Source organism: Cervus canadensis, chromosome 6 (assembly GCF_019320065.1).
Source record: "Cervus canadensis isolate Bull #8, Minnesota chromosome 6, ASM1932006v1, whole genome shotgun sequence".
NCBI classification, from domain to species: Eukaryota; Metazoa; Chordata; class Mammalia; order Artiodactyla; family Cervidae; genus Cervus; species Cervus canadensis.
In genome coordinates, this window is record NC_057391.1 from 51,772,429 (window position 1) to 51,799,815 (window position 27,387).

The 27,387-nt window shown below is 36.5% G+C and overlaps 1 protein-coding gene across 5 annotated transcripts in view; it reads right to left on the reverse strand.

The window, feature by feature from the left end:
* UNC13C (unc-13 homolog C) overlaps positions 1-27,387 on the reverse strand; it is a 646,481-nt gene that overhangs the window by 60,670 nt on the left and 558,424 nt on the right. For all 5 annotated transcript variants that reach the window (XM_043471933.1, XM_043471936.1, XM_043471934.1 and 2 more), the window contains 4 exons: positions 17,790-17,939; positions 13,124-13,247; positions 11,327-11,383; positions 5,817-5,897 (listed from right to left, as the gene is read on the reverse strand). In XM_043471933.1, the coding sequence (XP_043327868.1) occupies positions 5,817-5,897; positions 11,327-11,383; positions 13,124-13,247; positions 17,790-17,939 (412 nt within the window). The remainder of the gene's footprint in view (positions 1-5,816; positions 5,898-11,326; positions 11,384-13,123; positions 13,248-17,789; positions 17,940-27,387) is intronic.

Consider the following 27,387-nt stretch of genomic DNA (forward strand, 5'->3'; position numbering starts at 1 on the left):
AAATAACCAGTACTCAGGCAAAAGGAGATGCAAGTCTGCTTCCTGGGTCAGAAAGATCCCCTGGAGGAGGAAATGGCAACCCACTCCAGTATTCTCACCTGGAGAATCCCTGGACAGAGGAGTCTGGCAGGCTACAGGATCGCAGAGAGTCAGATATGACTGAGCACCCATGCACACAAGTAGTATGATGGTTACATTTGTGAAGAGTTTTCTATACGATAGGAACTGTTTTCATTGTTTTATATGTGATAACTCATTTTGTTTTTCGACAATACATTCTTAAGTCCTAATAGTACTCCCACAAGAGAGGACAGTAACTTGTATACTCTAGTCTTTCTCTCTTAATCACCCACTATTCTGATACTCTATCAGTGGTATTCCTCATGTAGTTTCAGATGTTTTCTTTGCATTTATATCCACCTTCTGATGTTTGTAAAGATTTCCCACCCTCATACAGGAATACATTGCTTCACTAATACATGGGTGAATGATGTGAGTGATGAGGGGCTCGAAAGAGCTTTGTATGAGGTATCATTTTATCTTAAAAAACAACCATAGATATTTGTGTTTCTTATATTCTTCATGAGAGTGCAAAAAAATAGAAAAGTAGAACATTTCAGAGCTTAATGTGATTTGTGAGAAAAAAAAATAGAACTACTAACTAAAAATTCAGGATACTGTCTGCATGGTTAACAAGCCATCCCTTTTATAATCCCAATAAAAATGCTAATTTCTTCTAATTCTTCCCATTTGCCAGATATTTGAAGATCTTTTGCACTCTGTTTTTACTGGCTCATGGAAATATGCTAATGTTTCTTTACAAGTCTGCTGGGAGATTTTACTACTTTTGTTACATGTACCATTTTGGTAGAAATTACCCATCATCACTCTCTTTCCTTCCAATACCAGTATCAGACTTCTGGAAAATTCATGCAGATGATCTGTTTTGCAAAGTTAATCATCACTTGTTTTTAACAACTGAGGTTGCTTTAAAGACTTACTTGATAGTTATTTAAGAAATTATTTTTTAAGACAACAGAAGTCCTCTGTTACACATTGGATCATAATATGCTACTTACTCCCTTTTGCCAACAAACTGAAGTTCAGATTCTTGGTGTTTATGCCTCACCACTTTGGGTCCAAGTCAATGTCTCTTCTATACTATATATTCCCTTTATTTCTCGACCAATCTTGATCTCCCTCTACATTAGCCTATTTGAAATTTTTAGGCTACCCCATACCTCAGTCACATTTCACTCAAGCTTTGCTCTAAGCCTGTGATGACTTTCTCATTTAATGATCTGAAACCTCCTTCACCAGGAAGCTTTCCTCTAGCCACTCACAGAGAATTTATCACCCTCTCTGCACTTCCCAGTACTTTGTCAGTAACTTTCATATTTTCTGGGTTGTAGATGTTTCTGTTCCTAAGTTAAGAGCAAGATCGCTTTAATTTTCAGTCACCTCTTTACATCTTATCATCTTTGTTACATACGGTAAGCTCTCAAATAATGATTTCTGAATTGCAGCACTCCAAACTAGATAGGTTGTTTTGTTCTTCCCATGAGCACCTGAAGTTTAAATAATGCAAAAACTATACTTACAAATGATAAACAACAACATGCTAAGTAAGAAACAGCCATCAACATTGACTCTTGAATAATGGATACCAGGATTGTGTAGGACTTGGTCAGGGTGAGAGCCTGAGAGGTATAATATCCCATGTCCTGTTATTTGTCTGGAATCCTGAGTGTCAGAAGTGGTGTTACCTAGGATTTTTCATGGCTGTATCTGAATAGATATTCATAGTTAGTCCACATTCTCCCCTGAACACCAAGAAATGCAGATTTCTAGAGGGCCCTAATCCATGTTTTTTTTTTTTTTTATTTTTTATTGGAGTGCTTTACAATGTTGTGTAAGTTTCTACTGTCCAGCAAAGTGGACATATACACATACCCCCTCTGTTTTGGATTTCCTTCCCATTTAGGTGCTCTACACAGAGCACTGAGTAGAATTCCCTGTGCTAGTTAGTAGGTTTTCTATTATCTATTTTACACATATTATCAATAGTGTAAATATATACATATGTCAATCCCAATCTCCTAATTCATCCCACCCTCTCTTTCTCACTTGGTATCCATATGTTTATTCTCTACTTCTGCTTTGTAAGTAAGGCTGTCTATACCAGTTTTTCAGATTCCATACATTTGTGTTAATATATGATACTTGTTTTTCTCTTAGTGACTTATTTTAACTCTGTATGATAGTCTCTAGGTCCATCTACATCTCTACCAATGACCCAATTTTGTTCCTTTTTATGACTGAGTAATTATATATATGTACTACATCTTCTTTATCCTTTCCTCTGCTGAGGACATTTAGGTTGTTTCCATTATTTTTAGTGAAACCTCTGTATCCATGGCATGATGTCAAACATTTGCCACATACATTTCAGAGTGTCATGTTTAGGTACAAATAACAAGTTTTCCAGGGTAATTTAGAATGTTGGGGAAAATAAAACCAGCCAGTTTTTTTCCCCTATGTTTTTTGAACTTCATCAGAAAATAACTAGAGGATGGTTCAAAATTTAAAAAAAAAACAAACAAAAAAAACAAGTCTTGAGATTCATGATATAGTCAAGAGTACATGCTGTCAGAAAAAGCTCTTCTGTTTTTCTTGGAAAGAAACCCACATTTCAGGGAATCTCTTGTAAGTCCTGAATCTTCCTGAGATATGAGTTTGAGACTCCAAAGCTCAGCTTTAAATAGGGTTTCTGCATTGGCCTCTGTAGCAGCTTGCGCATGCTGATTAAGTTGTTGGCTATCTGTTTCAGAGCTGTTGGCTCAGTGTTGGCAGGCAAATGTAATGCCTCCAAGGCCAACCATGCTAGCTGCAGTGGATCCTGGTAACTATTTCTTGTACCATGTTCTATACTTTTGACTTATAGTTGAAACTACCTGTGACTAGTATGACAAAATAACCCAGTCTAATTAGAATTTTAGTATTTAAGTTAATATTTTCATCATTGCCTGTGTAGAGGTTGAATGAGTTCATATTATTTTAAATTGTTAGAAAATAATCTAAATAATTGAAACATGGTGTTTTAATTTAGAAAGAACTAATCTATCTGTAGGAATATTACCCATTTTGGCTTACTGCCTTTTCCTACACCTTGTTAACATTTAGTGAAATAAGTTTAGTGAAATAAGAAGACATAGACGCAAGGGCACTGATTTTAGAGTTTGGCGTCTTTTCTCAGCTCTGCCAATTACAAGTGACTCTGGACTTAAACCTGCTTTGCCTCTGCTGTTTCATCTGTAAAATGTGAATGATCATTCTTAGTGTACCTAACACCCAGGATGTTTATAAGAATCAGGTGAGAGGATTTATGTATGTGAAAGATGACTGAAAGAATGCACAACACTATTTCAGCTACAGTCTACAAACTCCATAGTTTGTAGACTCTTCATTCAATTTTCACTTTCTCATGTTCAGCTTATTCGCTTAAATTCACCTAAAGAAGAATTAAGGATCTCACCTAAAGAAGAATTAAGGATCATGTTGTTGGCAGCCTTTGGGAATTAGCCTGGATAGTGTCTACTACTTCAGTATAAGAATATCTTTCCCATGAAGTCTCCACCTGACAGTATTCCCTTTGCTGAGCCCCCAGCAGATACTGAATCACTAGCTCTTGAGACTACAATTTTTTTAAGTAGTATTCCTCTTTCTCTTGAATTCTTTTGTAGTCACCATTAGAAGCAGTGCCTTGTAGTATAATCAGGGTAAATCTCAGAATCAGAAAAGATAAAAAGGAGTCCCAGCTTTGGCAAACTGACTTCAGGGCCATTGGAAGAAATACTAGGTGACTCTCTTGACAGAGGACAGGAATGAGAGGCTCTAAAAGCAGGTAAAGTGGATGTAGCATGGAGACCCCAGAGGAAAAGTTGGGGAGTGGGGAGACTGAAGACCTGACCTCAGGTTCTGAAGGACCAAGGTCAGACTCCAGTCCTGGGAAAGAGGATAATGACATGGACCCACTTACTGGATCTTACATACCAGGCAGTAGGCTTTTTTTAAAAGGGCAAGGCAAGTGTCTGGTCACTGAGGCTGAACTAAAGTACTATCACCAGTGACCTGGGCAGGAAGACAGTATAGTTGTCAACATATAGACCAGAGGGATTTGCTTGGGGATCAGGATTGTCCCAGAGTTTGGGCAGAACTAGTCTTGTAGGAGGTGGTCATCTGTCCCCATCAAGAACTAGAGAAAAGTTGGAGTTAGGGGACAGGGGCCAGTTCTGTCAGTACAATGAAGGCCATTATCTATTTTCACAGAACACTTTTTTTCTTGCTCTCTTAAAGTCACCTATTGACCTAATAAAATCCATTAAGGGCTGAATTCTGATTATATAACCACATTTTTTTAACTGTTCAGTGTGTGCCCCAGAATTACTCTTTTCTACTAGCACTTTCCTCTGTAGCCATGAGTGCTGGTATAATTCCAAAGGGCAGTCATTTCTCACTCATATTTTTGAAAATTATTCTTAAAAAGAGCTGGTTTTGTATTTTTCCTTTCTTTCCTGTTTTCCATTTTTAAAAATGATTTTGCACAATATTTATATACTTCCAGCCCATACTCTGGCTGCATCTTTAGGAAGTGCACCTCTGTCATCTCAATACCAAAATTTACACACTCCATTTTCTACCAAGTGTCACAAAATTGTCACCTCGCAACTTTTATTTTGCAGATGTTCTCTTATTAAATGCTGAAACTGCAAAAATCATGAGGTAATAGTTTTGTGGAGTGTCTGACCGTCATACAAACAGAACTCTGTGTTTTAATGACTCCTGTTGTAATATCTGTTTCTATCCAGTGAGATTATTCTGTGCTTGGAAATGGCCTGTGGTAACTCACAGTTCTCTGCTACGCTCTTTACACTTCCTTGATAATAGGTGCTTCCCCCCCATGAAGTGTTCAGACATTGGACACAGTCCAAATTTAGGAGATAGATTAATATTTCACTTTTTAATAAACTTTCACATATAAAATGTATGTATATAAATCTGTAAGGGATCATATGAAAACAAAGAACTCTGATGTTATCTTTTGAGATCTACCTATATTTAACCCACACTACAATAACTTTTGGGTTCCCTGGTGGCTCAGATGGTAAAGTGTCTGCCTGCAATGCGGGAGACCCGGGTTCGATCCCTGGGTTGGGAAGATCCCCTGGAGAAGGAAATGGCACCCCACTCCAGTACTCTTGCCTGGAAAATTCCATGGATGGAGGAGCCTGGTGGGCTGCAGTCCATGGGGTCGCAAAGAGTCAGACACAACTGGGCGACTTCACTCATTCACTCACAATAACTTTCAGTCAAACTTTAGCTATGAGACATTGATGCACACAATGCAATACCTTTGGGTTTTCAGCAGAAAACTAAATTATTATCTTTACTAAGAGAGAAGAGAAAATTGATTTTCCAAAATCATTTCAACAAGCATTGAAAACAGAAACAGAAATTCTATTAACCCTAAGTCCCCTGAAGCATCTATTGATATTTAACTGGACTTTGGAGGTACATGTCTGTCTTTGAAAACATCTGTTACAACATAGATTTCTTACCCATTTTCTAAAGGTAGACAAAGAAAGCAACTCTAAGGGTAGAGTAATATGGATATAATAATGACATAGTATGGGCTAAGTCTGACACTACCAGAATGTTTGTATATAACTGTCTACCATGTCTATGGATGTACAGCTCTACAGACATCTGGAGTATACTTCTCTGAGGGTACATATCCAGGGACTCTATAATCTTACCTTGATGGTAGCTAGGACCACCTCCATTATACCACATTGTCTTGGTGTCAGACCCTTGGCATCCTCTCGAATCATGTGTTCCTGGAAAACAGGTGAACAATTTCTTATAAAATTACCAGTTCATTTGTTTAACAACTGTCTTCAAATAAAATTTGTATAATCCTTGTATGCAGATATTTCCCATTTGAGATAACTTTCTCATATGAACACATTTAGATGATGATAATGACAATTTTGTCAAATATTTAATAAAAATTCATTTTGCCCAAAGAAGGAATACTACATGTTAACTTAAAAAGCAGAACTTTGATTCATATATGGCTTTATTTTTCACTTGCAAACTAATGTTATGGGGGGGGGGGATAATCCTAGAAAATGTGTGTCCAAGCTTTTCCACATTAATCCCTGCTTTCTGTTCTGTCACACTGAAGAAGGTCAACCTTGGAAAGGACTTAGGAGGTAAATTTTTGCCTCATTCAATTATTACTGATAAAATCTACCTTAAGTACAATGCTCTCACTTTCTAGGATCCCCTTAATGCTCAGTAATTAACAGGAAAATTCCCTGTTAATTGAATTCAGTTCTGGAGGTTTTTAATATTTTAAATTCAGTTTTCAATATTTTGGGACTGACTTCCATAATAACAATGCATTTTCCTCATGGTTCACTATGAACTCTGTCTTCATCTAAAGTTATTTAGGGAAATGATGGTAGAAAGTTGAGGACAACAGAAAGGAAAACTTGTCTGGAGAAAAATTTTTAAATTCCTAACCCACAGATTGATACAATCTCCCCAGGGCATCCACTATTCTAGTCAACAGCATTCAACAATATTTCCCGAGTGCTTATTATGTGCCAGTACCATTCTAGGTGACTGAGATATATTGTTTCATAAAAGAAAGACTTTTGTCCTCCAGAGCTTAATTTCTAACTTAGATAAGTGCGTCTCTGTGAATCAGAAGGAAAGTCAATATGGGTGAACATAGCTCTGAGAATGCATGGCTTGGTCAAGGGATCAGTGTCTTTGTTCAGTAATAAAAAGCACCTCCTTTTCTATGGGGCACAGCAAGTGGATCATGGACCCTAATTCAGCTGTCATTCACTCCCTTTGTGGGACACTTTCGTGAAATGTACAAATTGTACAGTCACATCCAGTGGTTCATCTTTCTATTCCAGTCCTTATGTTACTCTGTCATTTAGCAGGTGCCATGACTTTCTGAAGATAATTCCTATGTTTTACTCACTTCTGCAGACTTTCAGTGCCTGTCTTGGCAATTATCACCTGCTAGGCACACAATATGTTTTTGGTAACTGAGTTATACTTCAGAATATCTAAAATGATTCCATATGCTTGAATGGAATTACATTCCCTTGAATATTGTTCAAAACTTGGTATAATGCTAGATTCATGGTATATACTTCTGCATCTTTGTCTGATGTGGGGATTTCACCACAAACATATGAGTCCATTTAATATTTTAAAAATAAGGATATTAAATACCCATTGAGACAAAGAATAATGGGAAATTTTTGCCAAATTATAGAGAGAAATGCTTGAAGGCAAGTAAATAAATCTCTCTGGCTTTTTGGTGTGGTCACATTTTTTAATAGATGCTAATAAATAATAAATGTTGGTGCTATAGAAAAATACAATTCTTACAATAAATGATTTTCTGGAATTTAACAAGCTTATGCAAATAAGGTAGTATCTGAAAAAGCCTGTTAATGTGTTACTGCTTGCTTGCAGGAAATTCATTGTCTCAGATGTATTTTTACTAACTGGTTTTGATATTGTATCACCTGTCCATAAAAATGTTATGCCAGATAAATCTGATCCAATAAAATAGTAATAAGTTGGGCATACTTACATTATAAAGTTCCAGGAGATGTAGTATAGAATATGTAAAAATCTGGATAAATCCTTGCTTAATGAATTAATTCTAAATCATAGTCACATGCAGAAAAGAAATTAGTTTCCTTTGTTGTTCTATGTTCCTTGATTCTGTGTTCTTTTAAGTAAGGTAGTCATTTGTTAATATTTCTGTACAGAATTGCTGAATTTACTCATTAATACTGACACTTTACCTGTGGATCCAATCTGCTTTCAAACTAATACAAACAAAAAAGGAAAAGACCCAGGATTTGAAATGAAAACAAAAACATTGGAAGCAACATTCTAGTAAAAACAGTTTTATAAAATTTGCAGTTCTGCCTAGATGAGAACTTAGCCAATATTCTTTAACATAAACTGGACCAATGCTTTCTTAGGTCATTCTCCTGAGGTAATAGAAATGAAAGCAAAAATCAACAAATGGGACCTAATCAAATGTACAAGCTTTTGTACAACAAAGGAAACCATAACAAGACAAAAAGCCTACAGCATGGGAGAAAATATTTGCAACTGATGCAACTGAGAAGAGTTTAATTTCGAAAACATACAAACAGCTCATACAACTCAACAAAAATGGGCAGAAGAAACAGACTTTTATGGTTAGCAAAGGGGAAAGATGACGGGGACGGATAAACTGAGTCTGGGATTTTCATATACACATTACTAAGATAACTGATAGAGACCTACCGTATAACACAGGTAACACTACTCAATAATCCAAGTGGGAAAAGAATTTGAAAAATAATGCATATATGTATAACTGAATCACTTTGCTGTACACTTGAAACTAATACAACATTGTAAATCAACTATATTCCAATATAATCTTTTTAATTTTAAAAAAGATGTAGTACATGTACATGATGCAGCAACATGGATAGACTTAGATATTATGTACTAAGTGAAATAATCTGAAAGACAAAGACCATAAGGTGTCACTTACATGTAGAATTTAAAATATGGCATAAATGAACCTATCTACAAAAGAGACTCACAGAGAACAGACTTGTGTTTGTCCAGGGGGAGGTAGGTAGAGGAAGATGGATTTAGAGTTTGGGGTTAGCACATTCAAACCATTATATAGAGAATAGATAAACAGTAAGGTCCTACTGTATATCACAAGTAAATCTACTCAATATCTTCTGGTAAACCCTAATGGTGAAGAATTTTAAAAACAATGTGTGTATATATATAAAACTGAATCATTTTACTATACAGCAGAAATTAGCACAACATAGTAAATCAACTATACTTCAATCAAAAAATGGTAGTTCTATATTTTGGCTACAATTTTAATCTTTTACATAACAATATAGAAGACTTTTGCTCACTAATTCAAATAATAACTAAATGGACGAATAACTTTAAAAACTCAAGGAACAGTAATAGAAAAAATATGTTTTAAAACTAAGTTGTTTTTCTATCATCTGTGAACAACAGGATTCTATTTCTAGTCCTTCGGATTATTTCAGTCTTAATGAATTAATGCTTTTAGGACATTTTATCCATGATATGCTTTTAGTTTATTGTAATCAAGAGAATTCCCTGAACTGAAGAAATTTTGAGGCCACTAAAGGGATATAAGTGCTTGGTTTCTGTGGACTCTGACGTTTCCCAGGTAGCATACATATGCCCCCTGAGGATCCAGTCTCTCTCTCTCTGTGTTCATAAGATTTGAATGGGGTTGACAGCACTCCTCAGCTCAGGTGTGGGTATGTGAATTAAGCCCACTGGCATATGTCATCCCCCAGGCAACGGTGGTTGGCTTGGGAATGGTGATAATATTGCATTAGCACTGATGATGTGCCTGTGAACTTTGCTAGAAATCCCTGCATCAAGGTGGGTGTTCTTTTCTATAAAATTTCAAGTTCAAAAATGTTAGATATAAGCAGAGAACTGTCTTACAAACAGGAAACGAGGATTGTTAAGGCAGTAAGTCAAACAAGGGAAGAACAGAGTTGAAAGAGAGTAAGTGGCTTCTGTAACATTGTTTGACTTCCTAATCAAGCAATGATGGAAGCCAGAGTTAGCCCAGAACTGTAAAATTTCATGGAGCTATAAATTCCTTCCTTGCTTCTGTTAGTCTGGCTTTCCATCACTTGAAACTGAAACAGTTATAGCTGATAAAGCATTCAACTCAGGAAGCTGAAGCTGGAGGAGATGCAGTATCTGTTTCCCGATGTCACACAGATGCTACACTCACTGCCAAGGCCATTTCTTTTGTAATAAGGCACTGTGATGTTTCACTTTTCCAGGTTTTCTATGAGAAACTTCAATGCTGTATAAATCCATTTTTCAAAAGAGGGGATAGAAATCTCAGGGAGGTAATAAGAGGGATCAAGAACACAATAGAGATCCAAGATCCAAAACAAAAGTTTCACAATGACATCTACCTTCTACTTTCCCTTTGAACCACCACCATCACTGAATATTTGTGAGAAACAATCTCAGGTGATGGTTCTGACTTCTAAATGGATTATTGGCTTCTAACTTTTTTTCTGATGAAGGGGACAAAGTAGGTGATATATAACAAGGTACTGCCATTATAGGGCACCTACTTCAACTCAGTAAGCAAATACGCAGTCACATGGATGATCGTTCCCCTGTTGTGTACACACAAAACAGCCCCGATGATATGTAACCCTGAGCTGCCAGCCTGGGGAAGAGGCATGCCCTTTTGCAGTTACCATGCAAAGATAATGAATACATTATCCTCACAACAAATCTATGAACCAAGGGTTAACACTGTCTGTATTTTACAAGTGGCAAATCTGAAAATTAGACATGTTCAGTACTTTGGCCAGTGTCACATATTTGGAAGCAGCTGAGGTAGAACGTGGTCAATATCTGGAACCTACCCCTATGCTACACCACATTCTCATAGGTAGAAATAGAACAAGAACATATATATTTCAACTACAGGTACAATTTTGGCCTATATGTGGTCCATTGATAAATGAATGTATAAAAAAGGTGGTATGTACTTACAATATTATTCAGCCTCTAAAAGGAAGGAACCCTTGTTATATGCTACGACATTGATGAAACTGCAGGACATTATGCTAAGTGCAAAAAGTCTGTTACAGAACAACAATATGTATTTTAACCAGTCAAATTTCTACTCTAGAGAGAAAAAAATCTGAAGTTCTCTAAACAACTGCAAAGTCCTGTGACTCTCAAGCAATAATAAAAGGTAGGATTGTTTATACAGCAAATCCTTGTTATAACGGGGTTGATTATCTTGACAAGCTCAATGTCTGCTTTGATAAGTTTATTTTCCTGCATTAGGTTTCTTGCCTAAAGAGTTCTCTAGATTTTACTGGGTTTCTGTGGAGCACTCTTTGCCTTTCTTCATACAAAGCCAGTTCACTATAAAAATGAAAATATGCTCTCTAATTTATTTCAAAAGCAGTACTCCTGATGCTTCAACACAGTCAAAAATTCCCAGCTGCCCTGCAAATTGGAAAATACAAAAAAATATAGGGTGTGGGGAGAAGAAGAAAGCACAATTCAGTCCCTCCGTTTTACTCTGTGAGATCTCAGACACACATCCTTAGTCCTTCTGTAGTAGATAGCACTACCTTTCACAGACAACTAGTCATTTGTTTATTTTTATTACCTTCAGTTTGGAGAGTTGTCCCAGATCTTTAGCTGCGATGAAAATCATCTGGGGTCCCTAGGAACACACATAGAAAAGGAGAAAGATGACTTGTAAGATCTTTTGTAACAAAGTAGAAATGTAGTTAATAGACAGTGTTCCCTGTTGTACTGATTATGTTTGTGACTTTTATTTCATATGCCCTAAATTGGTCTATTTTACAAATTGGATCTGGACGCCTAGCAGATATCTAGGGTTGTATCTGGCAATACAACTGTCCTCACAAGCATTCCACTTCTGGAAATTTCAGTCCGAGTTACTGCTCTGGCAGCCAGTTTAATGTACAATGTGGATTACATCAGTGAGCTTACCTTTTATTTATTTATATGTAGCAGAGGCAACTCCTTCCCTCCACTCCCCACCCCTTAAAATAAGTTAATGCAAAATTTCAAGATCCAGAGCTGAAGAAGGTGGAGCTGGTCCTCCTGACATGCCATCTAAACTGTCAGAGCCCTGCCTTCTTAATTCCTTCCTCAGCCAGAGGTTTTTCCCTAGCACCTCAAAGCCCTGGGGAGAGCTGTAAAAACATCATAGTAAACATTGGAAGCACTACTAGAATACTCATTAGTAGCCTAGAATGTAAATAAAGTGTGTAAGTAAAGCGACCCAACTTGCAGGTTGCCCTGACAGCCTCCCCTATTGGCCAATTAAGTGAAAGCTACCTGATGTTAAAGAAATGCATTATGTATTATAGGAGAATAAGAGATGTAAGTGTGTATGTTTCTAAGTGTGATTTGGCTACCCATATGTGTAGGTTATGATTATAACACACACTCATGGCATGAGGCAAAAGTCAAAGTAATTTATATTTAACACTGTCTGGTGGCAAATCAACAAACACTAATCTTTGCACATTGGAACACCTTTGCAAGAAAATGTTTTCTATATAATTTCACTGAGTATGCATGATTAATAGTGTCAATATATATTTTAGTTTATAATTACTCATTATTTATATCAGCTTGTCTTTCTCAGTCAAAGAAGAAAAACTGTTCTATAGCAAGTGCTTGTTAGGGTTATTTCTTTCTTTGCTTGGCTCAGGATATGTGAACTGAGTTATGAGTTAGCTGGTGTATGCACTTGATCACTGTCTGACTTCGCTGTCATTGATCCTTCTGGTTCCTTTTTATTTCACTATGTCTGATACAATCATGTTCATCAAATCCACTGAAAGATAACACCTATATTTACCACCAAGTGCAAAGGTGGTTGATAAAAGCAAAAGGTTAAAAAGAAAATTCCAGATAGCAGGGTTAGATTTATCTTCTTAAACTGTAAAACTGTAGGAAGAAACACAGCAAGCATATTCGAGCATATATCTGTTTCTCTGGGGTGAGGTTTGTGTAGATGAGACAGCCCCATAAGTTGGGCTTTGATGAAATATCAAGCAAGTGTGAAGTTTGACTGCTATTTCCACTATTTAAAAATGATTTGTAGTGGGGGTGGTGGAGAGTTGGACTGAGAGTTTGGGACTAGCAGATACAAACTACTATATATAGAATCAATAAACAACAAGGTCCTGTTGTGTAAGACAGGGAAACTATATTCAACATCCTGTAATAAGCCATAATGGAAAATAAAATGGATTCATATAAGGAAATGTCATTGGAATGATCCTTGCTAAGCCATTGTATACCAAACCCTTTTCCCCAAAATGAATTTAATTACTATTTCATCTGGATCAAAACCACTCATTGAAACAAAAACCAATCAGATGGGTTATTGGAAGTACAATCAAACATGAGTTTGAATACTTACTGTTTGATCCGTCAGAGGAGGGAGAACAATTTGTTTTTCTATTTTGTTAAGAACTAGCTTCCATAACTCTTTCAATACTCGCTTCAGGACTGTTTTCTCACAGATCTTTGCTGAGAGACTTAATCTGAAATAAAATACATAATCGCTTAGGAGTCTCTCATTGAGGTATCACCTTATTTTACTGATCACATTTTTCAGGGCTGAGATTCAGATACCTGAATGAGCCTTTATAATTTTCAGATGATAAACTTACTGGAAAAAAATACATAATATCTAAAATCCATTTCATCATATTTTGTATAATTCATTGTTCGGTAGAAAATTAATTCAGAGTATTTCTTCTCTTAAATTGCTTCCCAAATTGACATCAAGGCTCCCAAAGTACATGATTTTTTCCTGCATTCCAGGGTTGTTTTCACTACACGCCCCATGTTCATGGTACAGGCCAAATACCAAAGAAGCACATTTTCGTCACTAACTGGCATTGGATCTGCACAATGACATGGCAAACATGGATATGATTCACTCAAAAGCAAAATTTACTGCTATTTTTTTCCAATTGTCTTGAGATATTGATATATAATATTGTGTAAGTTCAAGGAGCACAAGATAATCATTTGATAAATGTACATATTGTGAAATGATCACTACAGTAAGTTTAGCTAACATCTATCACACCTCACAGAGTTATATTTGTTTGGCTTGTAGTAAGAACTTTTACTATCCACCCTTAGCAATTTTCAAATACATGATATAGTATAGTTTCCTATAAATACTGTACTATATATACATTCTATCTATTACATCCTCAGGACTTACCTTACTGGAAGTTTGTATCCTTAGGCTTTACTCATTCCCAACAAACACAAATTTGTTCTCTGAGTTCAGATTTTCTAGATTCCCAATTCACCAACTGTGATAGGCTTAAAGTATTTACCAATTCTTCTCATGGTGAGATAATGATGGTAACGTCACTGAACATTTATATAGCACTTTAGTTTAGAAACCTCTTCTGCAGATATTTCTGGGATTAGTATATCCATTTCAGAAATCAAACACCAGCTCAGAGAGGTTTGAGGGACTTGTCTAAGGAAGTGAAGTTAGTGAGTGACGGCTGAGATTTAGTAAGTTGTCCAACGGCCCATGCTACCCTTGGTAAACGCACTTGTGCATGAAGGCCCAGCAGTACCTGAAGGCACAGTGCTGCACAAAGATTTATGGAAAGTACTGTAACTTCCATAACTTGACACTGAACTCTGAGACTCTTCTAATAAAAGTTTATCAAACCTGTTGTACAGAGTGCCAGAGTTGGATCATATATTTCAGGGTAGCCTAATGAACTTTCTATAGTGCTACTAAGTACTCTGAATGGTTGGATGCAGAAATTACAAACTGGGATCTGATAGAGACAGAACTGACTTTTAAATATTTAAATATATAATTAATACTAACACTTAAGGAGTTAATATTTAAATGCATGTGATGTTTGAGAAGCAAAGGAAGAGATTTCCCAAACTCATTTTCACATAGAAGTATCTTTCCTGACACTGCTGTGTGTAGAACCTAGTATATAAAAATACATTAAAGTGACCTACCCTGGAAGAAGGGGAGAGCTGGGGGCCCTGGAGGCATAGCTGTGGAACTCTGTAGCCCCACAAGTTTGGAACCCATTGTTCAGAGGCAGTAGTTCTAGCTTGCTAGTAGACGGATGGATATTCACTATATGGACACGGGGTAGAAACCAGATGATATGTCATGAAAAAATAACAGAACCTATCCTCAGAGAAATTCTTTGGATGATTTGAGAGACAACAAATGTGCCAATTTTGCAACAGCTGTGTCATTTCCATTTGCTAAAGGTCTGAGTTTAAAAACTGATCTTGTTTTTATGGTCAGCTCACGTACTTGGTGTGCTATCTAACCCTGTTTAAACTGGACTTGAACCAATAGGAATAAAATTGTTGACATGTTTGCAGCTCTGCATGGGATTTCTATTAGCTGGAAATGGCCTTTATAGCTTGTTTTATAGAGTAGTGAGGTCTTAGTGGAGAAAATTAAGCATAAAGAAATACAGTGTTGTATAATATTTAGGGAGGCTACACAAAGAGAGTCTGTACATTTATAATATAACACAGTTTTTAAGGGGATCATCTCAAAACCACCTTGGAGACTTTTGACCTTAATCATTCATTTTAAATAACAAAAAATAGAGGGGAAATCTAGCAATTGCTTCCTTAATTTAGTCAGAGTTAATCAACTTGGTAATGTAAGCTGAACACATATATTTTGGAACCTGAACTATTTTGACTGATCACAGAACCACTTAACCAGACAATTTTCAAATGTTATGTATACTTGCTGATAAGAGAGATACCTTGCCATACAGTTGACCATATTTTCATAAAAATGTATCCAGCTGTTTTTCCCTTCCCTTGGCATTCCCATCTCCCATTTTCATACATCCAAACCATATCTGCCTTTAAAGAAGACCTAACACAAATGATATTTCTGCTGATCATCTGAATAGGAGACTACTGTATTACCCCTTATTGCATTTATCTGCTATACTTTTCTTTTTCTCTTTCTAAACTGTTAGTTCCTTGAGAACAGAATTGGTATGACTTTTAAAAGGGTCCCCTAATAAGTAGATTTATGGTTATACATTCTGTATTAGCCCCCACATTTCCAAGCTCTCCATGCCTATCTCTTCCTCAAATTTTAAGATCATAGATTATTAAAGTTCACTGACGTTTTTCTATTTCTATAGTCTCTTTCTACTAAGAATGTGAGGAGATTACATATGATGATATAATAAAGTATAATCAGGTATAGAAGAGACTTTTAAGACTGACTAAAACAATAATTGAAACCTAGTTTATGTATTAGCTGTTTTATGGATGCTGAAATAGATTCAGGGTCCCTTAACTAGTAGAATACTGGAGTGGATTTCCATTTCCTTCTCCAGGGGATCTTCCCTACTGAGGGATCAAAGCTGCAACTCTTGCGTCTCCTGTATTGACAGGCAGATTCTTTATCACTAAAGCACCTAGGAAAGCCCTAGCAGGTAACAGTAGTAGGATAATTTAAAACTTTCTGTATGTTTCACAACTCTTGGTTACAGCATATGCAAAAATAAATAGTTCTGCCAGTGATAAATAATGTACCTCTAAACTGCTGACTGGAAATCTCTAAACAGAAGGCATTCTGGTAGGAGTTTTAAGAGGCTCAGGATTGCTTTATCCTGTTCTCCACTCACCATCACAGTCACAACTAAATGGTAGTTGTGAATCAATTATGTCTCATCCACAGAAAACAGTCATGACAAAAATTTCAAGGAGTTGTTAAGAAATTAGGTGATAAGAGTAAAAGTGTCTATTAAGAACCTAAAGATATGAAGATGGCTTTTTCTCTTTCTTCCTTTTCTTTCCCTCCTTTCTTCTATTTTTTTCTTCTACACCACTTGCCTACCTATTTCTCGCTAAGCCACCTAATTACCTATTCACCTCTCTTCTGTATATTTCTTCATAGCAAACAGAAAATAAGATTTTTTCTACCAAACACTAAAATTAAAGTGATAAGAACATTAGCCTTACTTATGCAGTAAGGTTATAAGCAAAGGGAAATGGAATTGAAGTAGAAGTTATTAATACATAGAAAAGGTTCTGATTCATAGGGTCGCAAAGAGTCGGACATGACTGAGCGACTGAACTGAATTCCTTCTTTGCTGTCCTTATCTTTAACAAAAGGTAATGTATCCTTCTTATTTATCTTGGTTTCATTGGTATTAATTAATTTGTCACAACAATATTAAATGAGGTAATACATGTAAAGTAGTAGATATTACACTGATCCCTTGGTAGGCATTCAAAATTATGTTCTTTTCTACTTTCAGTTCTGGTTTCAAGTATCACTGTTGAAGAAATCATACCCCTTGTTGTTTTGGATCAATGGTTTCCAATTTTGGACACATCTGAAAACACAGGTACCTACTCCAAACTTACAAAATTAGAACTTCTAAGAGGAGGGACCAAATAGAAAGAGAAACAAGCCAACCTTTTCAGTTAAGAACACTATCTTAGTTGGTCATGAAGGCCTCCTTTCCCACCCATTCCCACCACTACTGAACTGAAATCTCCATGGTATCAAGTACTTTGACTCTCCATCATCACTGTCCGTGTCTAGATTATAGAGTTTGATGCAGATGGACACTAAGTAAATAGTTGCTTAAGGTGGGACGAGGCAGTAATCAACTCGTCTCTGAGCTGAATTAATTCTAGTCACATTTGTGCTATTATCTTCTTCAGCAGGTTTCCGACATGAACTTGGATATTCTGGACTCACTTCTATCTATCTCCATGTCCAAATGTTATCTGAGAAGCGTGAAAATCCTAATCTCTCTGTGCCTCAGAATAGCAGCCTCCTTAGTTACCAACACTTATTTCCTCTCCATTTTTCCTCTGTACATAGTCATTCCTTCTATTTTCCCATCTAGTAATGAATTAAGTGTTATGCTTTTTTTTTTTTAATGAATTGATCTACTTCTGTAGAAGCCCTTTAAAACTGTCCTACATAGAGGAAAACTATTTCTGCCCCCCGCCCCCACCTCAAATCCACATCTGCTGAACTTAGGGCAGTGAATAAAGAGAAAATTGAGTAGAATACTTACGTTTTGTCCAAGAAGTCCATGAGAGGCCTTAATACAATCTCTGCATCCATTGCTGCACTGTTCTTATTAGATGTAGTATTTCCATTTGCTCTCATTTGATTTAGTTCAAAACTCATTTGTTTTATGCACCCTTCAATGATAAGCTGGAAACTGAAAATAAAGAATATAAATTATGGAATAAAAGCAAATAATTATGGTTTCCTTTGCCTGTGTCTGTTAAATTCATCCCAGGGAGTTTGATTTATTTCCAATGGCATGATTTCCTTTGCTCATTAGTTTTCAAGCTTATTGTTCAGCTGCAAAGTTTTTTGTTGCAATGAAAACTTATTTGGAACCCTCATATGTAAAGAAGATAAGAAAGATGCTTTTCGGGTTGAATTAATTTGAATGGGGGATCATTTGATCCCCATCTCTCCCAGTAACAGCTGAATTTCTCGAAACATTGTTTTAAATGACATTTTCTTACTGACTTTTAACAGTTGGTTACTCCTTCTTCAGTTAGCCTCTGGGACTCAAACCCTCTTGGCTTTCCTCCAACCGCAATGACTGCTCCTCTTCCATTATCTGGCCTCTACCTCTAGCCTGGCTTAGCATATTAAAACACAGAATGCCTGGGTAGTTTTAATTTCAGGTAGTGAATTTTTTTTTAGTGTAAGTATGCCCCACGTAATATTTGGGGCATATTTATACTAAAGATTGTCTATTTTTAATATGGAGTTCAAATTAATTTGACATATGCTATATTTTATCTGTCAACCCTACGTTGGCAAGCCAACTTCTAGGCTCAGTCCAGTATTAACAAACATTACCTGTATGAGAGGAGACAAGTTGTCAAGGTAAACAAACTGGAAAGTGGGCTTGGATAAATCAAGGCATAGCTTAAATAAAAGCACTTAGTTTGCACCTAGGATATTTCATAATCTATGAACACTTTGAAGTAAAACTAGACAAAATCATCCTTAAATTTTACTACCACAAGAAAATTAATCATTTACTTAACATTTAAAGTATGAGAGATAGAAATTTAAAACAACCTTTGGCTCTATAGAGAAAGTACTATAAAGGAATGATGAAAGAATGATTAAAAGTAATAAAAAGCAAAGTTTACCCCTTTTACCTTTTGTATAATGATTTAACTAAACATTTAATGAAGAGAACTTAAGCTAAATATCCTGAAACCAGAAAAGCTGCTTATAAACAGCTTGTAGGACAAACTCATCTTTGTAGCAAAATATAAGATTTATAAGTAGAGGTGACAAGCCTAACAAGGCTGGTGATAGCTGGTTGTCCAAGAAAAGGATGTTAGTTCAACTTTAAAAATTACCAAAAAGTTATACATTTTAATGTATTTTTAAATGTTAATCTAAAAAGGTATAGCTTTTTAGAAACCTTATCGAAAGAGTAAATAAACACCTTAGTTAGCTTAAAAGCAGCCACCAAGTACAGGAAGCATAGAGAGTCTCAAACCCAAGGAGAAATAGGCCGAGACACATACTAATCAAACTAATAAAAATTATATTCAAAGAAAAAATATTAAAAGCAGCAAATGAAAAGTAACAAATAACATACAAGCGACTCCCCATAAGGTTATCAACTGATTTCTCAGCAGAAACTCTTCAGGCCTTAGGGAGTGGCAGAATATATTTGAAGTGATGAAACGGAAAAACCTACAACCTAGATTACTCTACCCAGCAAGTATCTCATTCAGATTTGATGGAGAAATTAGAAGCTTTAGAGAGAAGCAAAAGCTTAAAAGAACTCAGTACCACCAAAAGAGCCTTACAACAAATGCTGAAGGAACTTCTCTAGGTGGGAAACATAAGAGAAGAAAAAGACCTACAAAAACAGACCCAAAACGATTAAGAAAATGGTAATAGGAACATATGTATCAGGCTTCCCTGGTGGCTCAGACAGTAAAGAATCTGCCTGCAATGCGGGAGACCTGTGTTCAGTCGTGGGTTGGGAAGATCCCCTGGGAGGACAGCATGGTAACCCGCTCCATTCTACTTGCCCGGAGAATCCCCATGGACAGAGGAGCCTGGCAGGCTGCAGTCCATGGGGTTGCAAAGAGTCGGACATGACTAAGCGTGCATGTGAATAATTACCTGATATAAATAGTTTCTAATCAAAAGACACAGACTGGCTGGATGGGTTAAAAAACAAGACCTAGATATAAATGCTGTCTATAAAGAGACCCACTTCAGACCTAGAGACACATAAAGACTGAAAGTGAGGGATTGGAAAAAGATATTTCATACAAATGGAAATAAAAAGAAAGCAGAGTAGTAATACTTATATCAGACAAAATAGACCTTAAAATAAAGACTGTTACAAGGGACAAGGAAGGACACTACATAGTGGTCAAGGGATCAATCCAAGAAGAAGATATAATAAATATTTATGCACCTAACACAGGAGCACCTCAATACATTAAAGGAAATGCTAACAGTCATAAAAGGGGGACTCAACAGCAAACCAATAATAGTGGGGAAATTTAACACCCCACTTATACCAATGGACAGATCATCCAGACAGAAAATTAATAAGTAAACACAAGCTTTAAATGACACATTAGATCAGACAAGACACAACTGAAATATATAGGACACTCCACCTGAAAGCAGCAGAATACACTTTATTCTCAAGTGCACATGGAACATTCTCCAGGATACATCACATCTTGAGTCACAAATCAAGTCTTGATAAATGTAAGAAATTTGAAATCACAACAAGCATCTTCTCCAACCACAATACTATGAGATTAGACATCAGTTACAAGAAAAAACTGTAAAAAGTACAAACACATGGAGGCTAGCTAATATGCTACTAAATAATCAAGAGATCACTGAGGAAATCAAGATACATAGAAACAAATGACAATGAAAACATGATGACCCAAAACCTATGGGATGCAGCAAATGCTTTTCTAAGAGGGAAGTTTATAGCAATACAATCCTACCTTAAGAAATGAGAAAAATCTCAAACAACCTAACCTTACACCTAAAGCAACTAGAGAAAGAACAAGCAGCAAAATGCTAAGTTAGCAGAAGGAAAGAAATCATAAAATTCAGGCCAGAAGTAAAACAGAAATGAAAACAATAGCAAAGATCAATAAAACTAAAAACTGGTTCTTTGATAAGCAAAACTGATAAACCTTTAGCCAGACTCATCAGGAAAATAGGGAGAGGCCTCAAATCCATAAAATTATCGGGCTGGCCAAGAAGTTTGTTCTAGTTTTTCCATTACATCTTACAGAAAAAAACCCAAACACATATTTTGGCCAACCCAATAGAAATGAAAAAGGAGAAATTACAAATTGATACCATAGAAATACAGAGGATAGTAAGACTACTACAAGCAACTGTATGCCAATAAAATGGAAGAAATGGACAGATTTTTAGAAAGGCACAGCCCTCCAAGACTGAACCAGGAAGAAACAGAAAATGTGAACAGAACAATCACCAGCAATGAAACTGAAACTGATTAAAAATCTTCCAGCAAACAAAAGTTCAGGAACAGATAGCTTCACAGGTAAACTTTATCAAACATTTAGAGAAGAGCTAACAATCATCCTTCTCAAACTCTTCCGGAAAAAAAAAAAAACAAAACAAAACAACAGAAAAAAACTTCTGAGGGAGGAACACTCCCAAGCTCATTCTATGAGGCCACCATCACCCTGATACCAAAACTAGACAAAGATATCACACATCCACATCCACAAAAATTACAGACCAGTATCACTGATGAACACAGAAGCAAAAATCCCCAACAAAGTACTAGCAAACAGAATCCAATAACACACAAAAGTATCATACACCATGATCAAGTGGGATTTATCCCAGGGATGCAAGGATTCTGCAACATACACAAACCAATCAGTGTGATACACCACACTAACCAATATAGGAATAAAAACTATATGATAATCTCAATAGATGCAGGAAAAGCTTTTGACAAAATTAAACACCCATTTACAATTAAAAAGCTCTTCAGAAAGTAGGCATAGAGGGAACTTACCTTAACATAATAAAGGCCATATTTGACAAACCCACAGCTATTAATAACAATACACTCAATGGTGAAAAACTGAAAGCATTTCCTCTAAGATAAGGAATAAGACAAGGATGTCCATTCTTGCCACTATTATTCAACATAAGTTTGGAAGTCCTAGCCATGGCGATCAGAGGAGAAAAACAATCCAAATTGAAAGAGACGTAAAACTGTCACTGTCTGCAGATGACATAATACTATACATAAAGAATCCTAAAGAGGCCACCAGAAATCTACTGGTACTAATCAATGAATTTGATGAAGTTGTAGGATACAAAATTAATACACAGAAATCTCTTGCATTCCTATACACTAGCAAAAAAGATCAGGGAGAGAAAATAAGGTAACAATCCAATTTACCATTGAAACAACAACAACAAAATAAAATACCTAGGAATAAACCTACCTAAGGAGGCAAAAGATATGTACTCAGAAAACTATAAGATACTGATGAAAGAAAGAAAGACCACACAGACAGATGGAGAGATATACCATATTCTTGGATCAGAAGAATCAATATTGTGAAAACAACTATATTATCTGAAGCAATCTATAGATTCAAAGCAATCTCCAGATTCAAAGCAATCTCTATCAAGTTACCAATAGCATTTTTCACAGAATTAGAACAAAAAATTTTCCAATTTGTATGGCAACACAAAAGACCCCAAATAGCCAAAAGCAACTGTGAGAAAGAAAAACGGAGTTGGAGGAATCAGGCTCCCTGACTTCAGACTATACTACAAAGCTACAGTAATCAAGACAGTATGGTACTGCACGAGCACGCACACACACACACACACACACACACACACAGAAATACAAATCAATGGAACAGGACAGAAAGCCCAAAGATAAACCCTCACACCTATGGTCACCTAATCTATGACAAAGGAGGAGAATAGACAATGTATATACATTGTATACAATGGAGAATATACAATGGAGAAAAGTCAGTCACTTCAATAAGTGGCGCTGGGAAAACTGCAAAGCTACAGGTAAAAGAATGAAATCAGAACACTCCATAACACCATACACAAAAATAACCTCAAGTGGATTAAAGACCTAAATGTAAAGCCAGACACTTAAAATCTCTAACAGGAAAACATAGGCAGAATACTCTTTGACATAAATCACAGCAAAATTTTTTTGACCCACTTCCTAATGAAAATAAAAACAAAAATAAACAAATGGCACCTAAGTAAACTTAAAAGCTTTTGCACAGCAAAGAAAACCATAAATAAGACAAAAAGACACCCTCAGAATGGGAGAAAATATATGAAGCAACTGACAAGGGATTAATCTCCAAAATATACAAACAGCTCTTGCAGCTCAATATAAAAACAAAGAACACCATCAAAAAATGGGTAGAAGACCTAAACATACATTTCTCCAAAGAAAACATACAGATGGACAACAGGCATATGAAAAGATGCTCAGCATCACTAGTTATCAGACAAGTGCAAATCAAAACTATTATCTCACACTGGTCAGAATGGCCATCAAAAAATTTACAAACAATAAATGCTGGAGAGGGTGTGGAGAAAAGGGAACCCTTCTAAACTACTGGTGGGAATGTAAACTGATACAATCATTATGGAGAAGACTATGGAGGTTCCTCAAAAAATTAAAAATAGAACTACTATATGACCCAGCAATCCCACTCCTAGGCATATATCTGGAAAGAACCATAATTTCAAAAGATATATGCACCCCAATGTTCACTGCAGCACTACAATAGCCAGGACATGAAAGCAAGCTAAGTTTCCATCAACAGAAGAATGGATGAAGAAGATGTGGCATATATATATACGTGGCATAAGATGTGGTATATATATATATGTGTGTGTGTGTGTGTGTGTGTGTGTATGGCTGAGATATATATAACTCAGCCATAAAAAGGAATGGAATTGTGTCATTTGTAGAGACATGATGGATCTAGAGACTGCCAGACAGAGTGAAGTCAGAAGGAGAAAAGGAAAAAAAGGAAAATTTTGTAGTAACGCATTATGTGGGATCTAGAAAAATGGTACTGATGAACCTATTTGAAAAGCAGAAACAGAGACATAGACCTAGAGAACAAACATATAGAACACCAAAGGTGGCATGGAGGGACTGGACTGAATTGGGAGATCAAAATTGACATGTATGCACTACCATATATAAAATAGATAACTAATGAGAACCTACTGTATAGCACAGGGTACTCAATGCTCTGTGGTAACCTCAATGGGAAGGAAATCCAAAACGGGAGGGATATATGTATACTTACAGCAGGTTCACTTTGCTGTTTGGCATAAATTAACACAACATTGTAAAGCAACTATAATAAATTTTTTTACAAAAGCATTCAAGCTCAACAATTACTTTATCTTAATATCAACAAAAGCAAAATCAACCCCAAGGTGTTACACTGGACTAATCTATTAACCAATAGAAGCAATAATATTAATATGAGTAACAAGAAATATTTCTCCTTGCACAATCTACATAAGTAACTAATATTATACTGATAGTTAACAGCAAATAAGAAGAGGTGGCAAGAATACACAGAAGAACTATATAAAAAAGGTCTTAATGACCTGGATAACCATGATAGTATGATCACTCATCTAGAGCCAGACATCCTGGAGAGTGAAGTCAAGTGGTCCTTAGGAAGCATTACTACAAACAAAGCTAGTGGAGTTGATGGAATTCCAGCTGAGCTATTTCAAATCCTACAAGATGATGCTGTTAAAGTGCTGCAACAAATTTCAAAACTCAGCAATTGCTGCAGGACTGGAAAAGCTCAGTTTTCATTCTAATCCCAAAGAAAGACAATGCCAAAGAGCGTTCAACTACTGTACAATTGCAGTCGTTTTACATGCTAGCAAGGTTATGCTCAAAATCATTCAACCTAGGCTTCAACAGTACATGAACCAAGAACTTATAGATGTACAAGCTGGATTTAGAAAAGGCAAAGGAACAAGAGATCAAATTGGCAATATCTGTTGGATCACAGAAAAAGGAAGGGAATTCCAGAAAAACATCTGCTTCAATGACAGTACTAAAACCTTTGACTGTGTGGATCACAACAAACTGGAAAATTCTTAAAGAGATGGGAATACCACACTACCTTACCTGTCTCCCGAGAAACTGGAGAAACTGAGAAACTGGTATACAGGTCAAGAAGCAACAATTAGAACCAGACATGGAACAATGGACTGTTTCAAAACTGGGAAAGGAGTATGTCAAGGCTGTATATTATCACCTTACTTATTTAAATAAGATGCAGAGTATTATCATGCAAAATGCTGGTCTGGGTGAAGCACAAGCTGGGATCAGGTTTGCTGGGAGAAATATCAATCACTTCAGATATGCAGATGATATCACTCTAATGGCAGAAAGTGAAGAGGAACTAAAGAGCCTCTTGATGAAGGTGAAAGAGGAGAGTGAAAAATCTGGCTTAAAACTCAACATTCAACAATTGAAGATCATGGTATCCAGTCCTATCACTTCATGGCAAATAGATGGGTAAAAATGGAAACAGTGACAGACTATTTTCTTAGGCTCCAAAATATCTGTGGATGGTGACTGCAGCCATGAAATTAAAAGACACTTGCTCCTTGGAAGAAAAGCTATGAAAATTCTGGACAGTGCATTAAAAAGCAGAGACATCATTTTGCCAACAAAGGTCTGTATAGTCAAAGCTATGGTTTTTCCAGTAATCATTTATGGATATAAGAATTAGACCAGAAAAAAGGCTGAGTGCTAAAAACTTGATGCTTTTGAGCTGTGGTTTTGGAGAAGACTCTTGAGAGTCCCTTGGACTACAAGGAGATCCAACCAATCCATCCTAAAGGAAATCAGTCCTGAATATTTACTGGAAGGATTGATGTTGAAGCTGAAACTCCAATACTCTGGCCACCTGATGCAAAGAACTGACTCATTGGGAAAGATACTGATGCTGGGAAAGATTGAAAGCAGGAGGATAAGGGGGTGACTGGGATGAGGTGGTTGGTTGGCATCACTGATTCATTGGCAATGAGTTTGAGCAAACTCCCGGAGATAGTGAAGGACAGGCAAGCTGCCCCTGGGTGCTGCAGTCCAGGGGGTGGCAGAGAGTTGGACACATCCGAGTGACTGAACAACAACAACAACAACAGCAAATCAATGCAATTCAACATCAAGGTTCTTATTAAATACACTTTAACCCAACATAGGCAGGCACTCAAGAAAGATTAAAAAAATATTTAACTAAGTCTGTGAAGTGTGATCCTTAGTATTATTGTTTTCATTCTTTATATCCTCCTACACCAACTTTGGTAGTTCCTAAGTAAACAGCAGAATATAGTAAGAGATTTAAATAGTGGAGACTCTGAGCATATCCAGTAGTCCTCTGTGTTGTCTGTTACTCTCAACTTCAGCAATAAGTATAATTATAATACACACACAAGCAGGCAAGAAAAAAGCCAGTTAGGATAATGAGGGCAAATTAAAAGCTTGGGAAGTTATCATATCTTGGGAATGGTGAAAAGGATTTACCAGGCAATAATAATAAGAAACCCGTATGCAGGTCAAGAAGCAACAGTTAGAACCAGACATGGAACAATGGACTGGTTCAAAATTGGGAAAGGAGTACATCAAGACTGTATATTGTCATCCTGTTTAACTTAGATGCAGATACATCATGCAAAATTCTGGGCTGGATGAGTCACAAGCTGGAATCAAGATTGTCAAGAGAAATATCAACAACCTCAGATATGCAGATGATACCACTCTAACGGCAGAAAGTAAAGAGGAACTAAAGAGCCTCTTGATAAGGGTCAAAGAGAAGAGTGCAAAAGCTGGCTTAAAAATCAACATTCAAGAAATGAATATCATGGCATCTGGTCCCATCACTTCATGGCAAACAGATGGGGAAAAAGTGGAAACAGTGACAGATTTTCTTTTCTTAGCTCCAAAATCACTGTGGACAGTGACTGCAGCCATGAAATTAAAATACACTTGCTCCTTGGGAGAAAAGCTATGGCAGACCTAGACAGCATATTAAAAAGCAGAGACATTTCTTTGCCAACAAAGGTCCACATGGTCTAACGCTATGGTTTTCCAGTAATCGTGCATGATGAGAAAGTAGACTGAACACCAAAGAATTAATGCTTTCAGATTGTGGCGCTGGAGAAGACTCTTGAGAGTCCCTTGAACTTTAAGGAGATCCAACCAGTCAATCCTAAAGGAAATCAACCCTGAATATTCATTGGAAGGACTGATGCTGAAGCTTCAATACTTTGGCCACCTGATGCAAAGAGCTGACCCATTGGAAAAGACCCTGAGGATGAGAAAGATTGAAGGAAATAGAGAAAGCGGTGGCAGAGGATAAGATGGTTAGATTGCATCACTGACTCAATGGACATGAACCTGGGCAAACTCTGGGAGATAGTGGAGGACAGAGGAGCCTGGTGTGTTGTAGTCCATGAGGTTGCAAAGAGTTGAACATGACTTAGTGACTGAACAGCAACAAGAAGTAGTGGTAGGTACTTGGAGCAATTATATAGGAAAGGTAAATCATGTT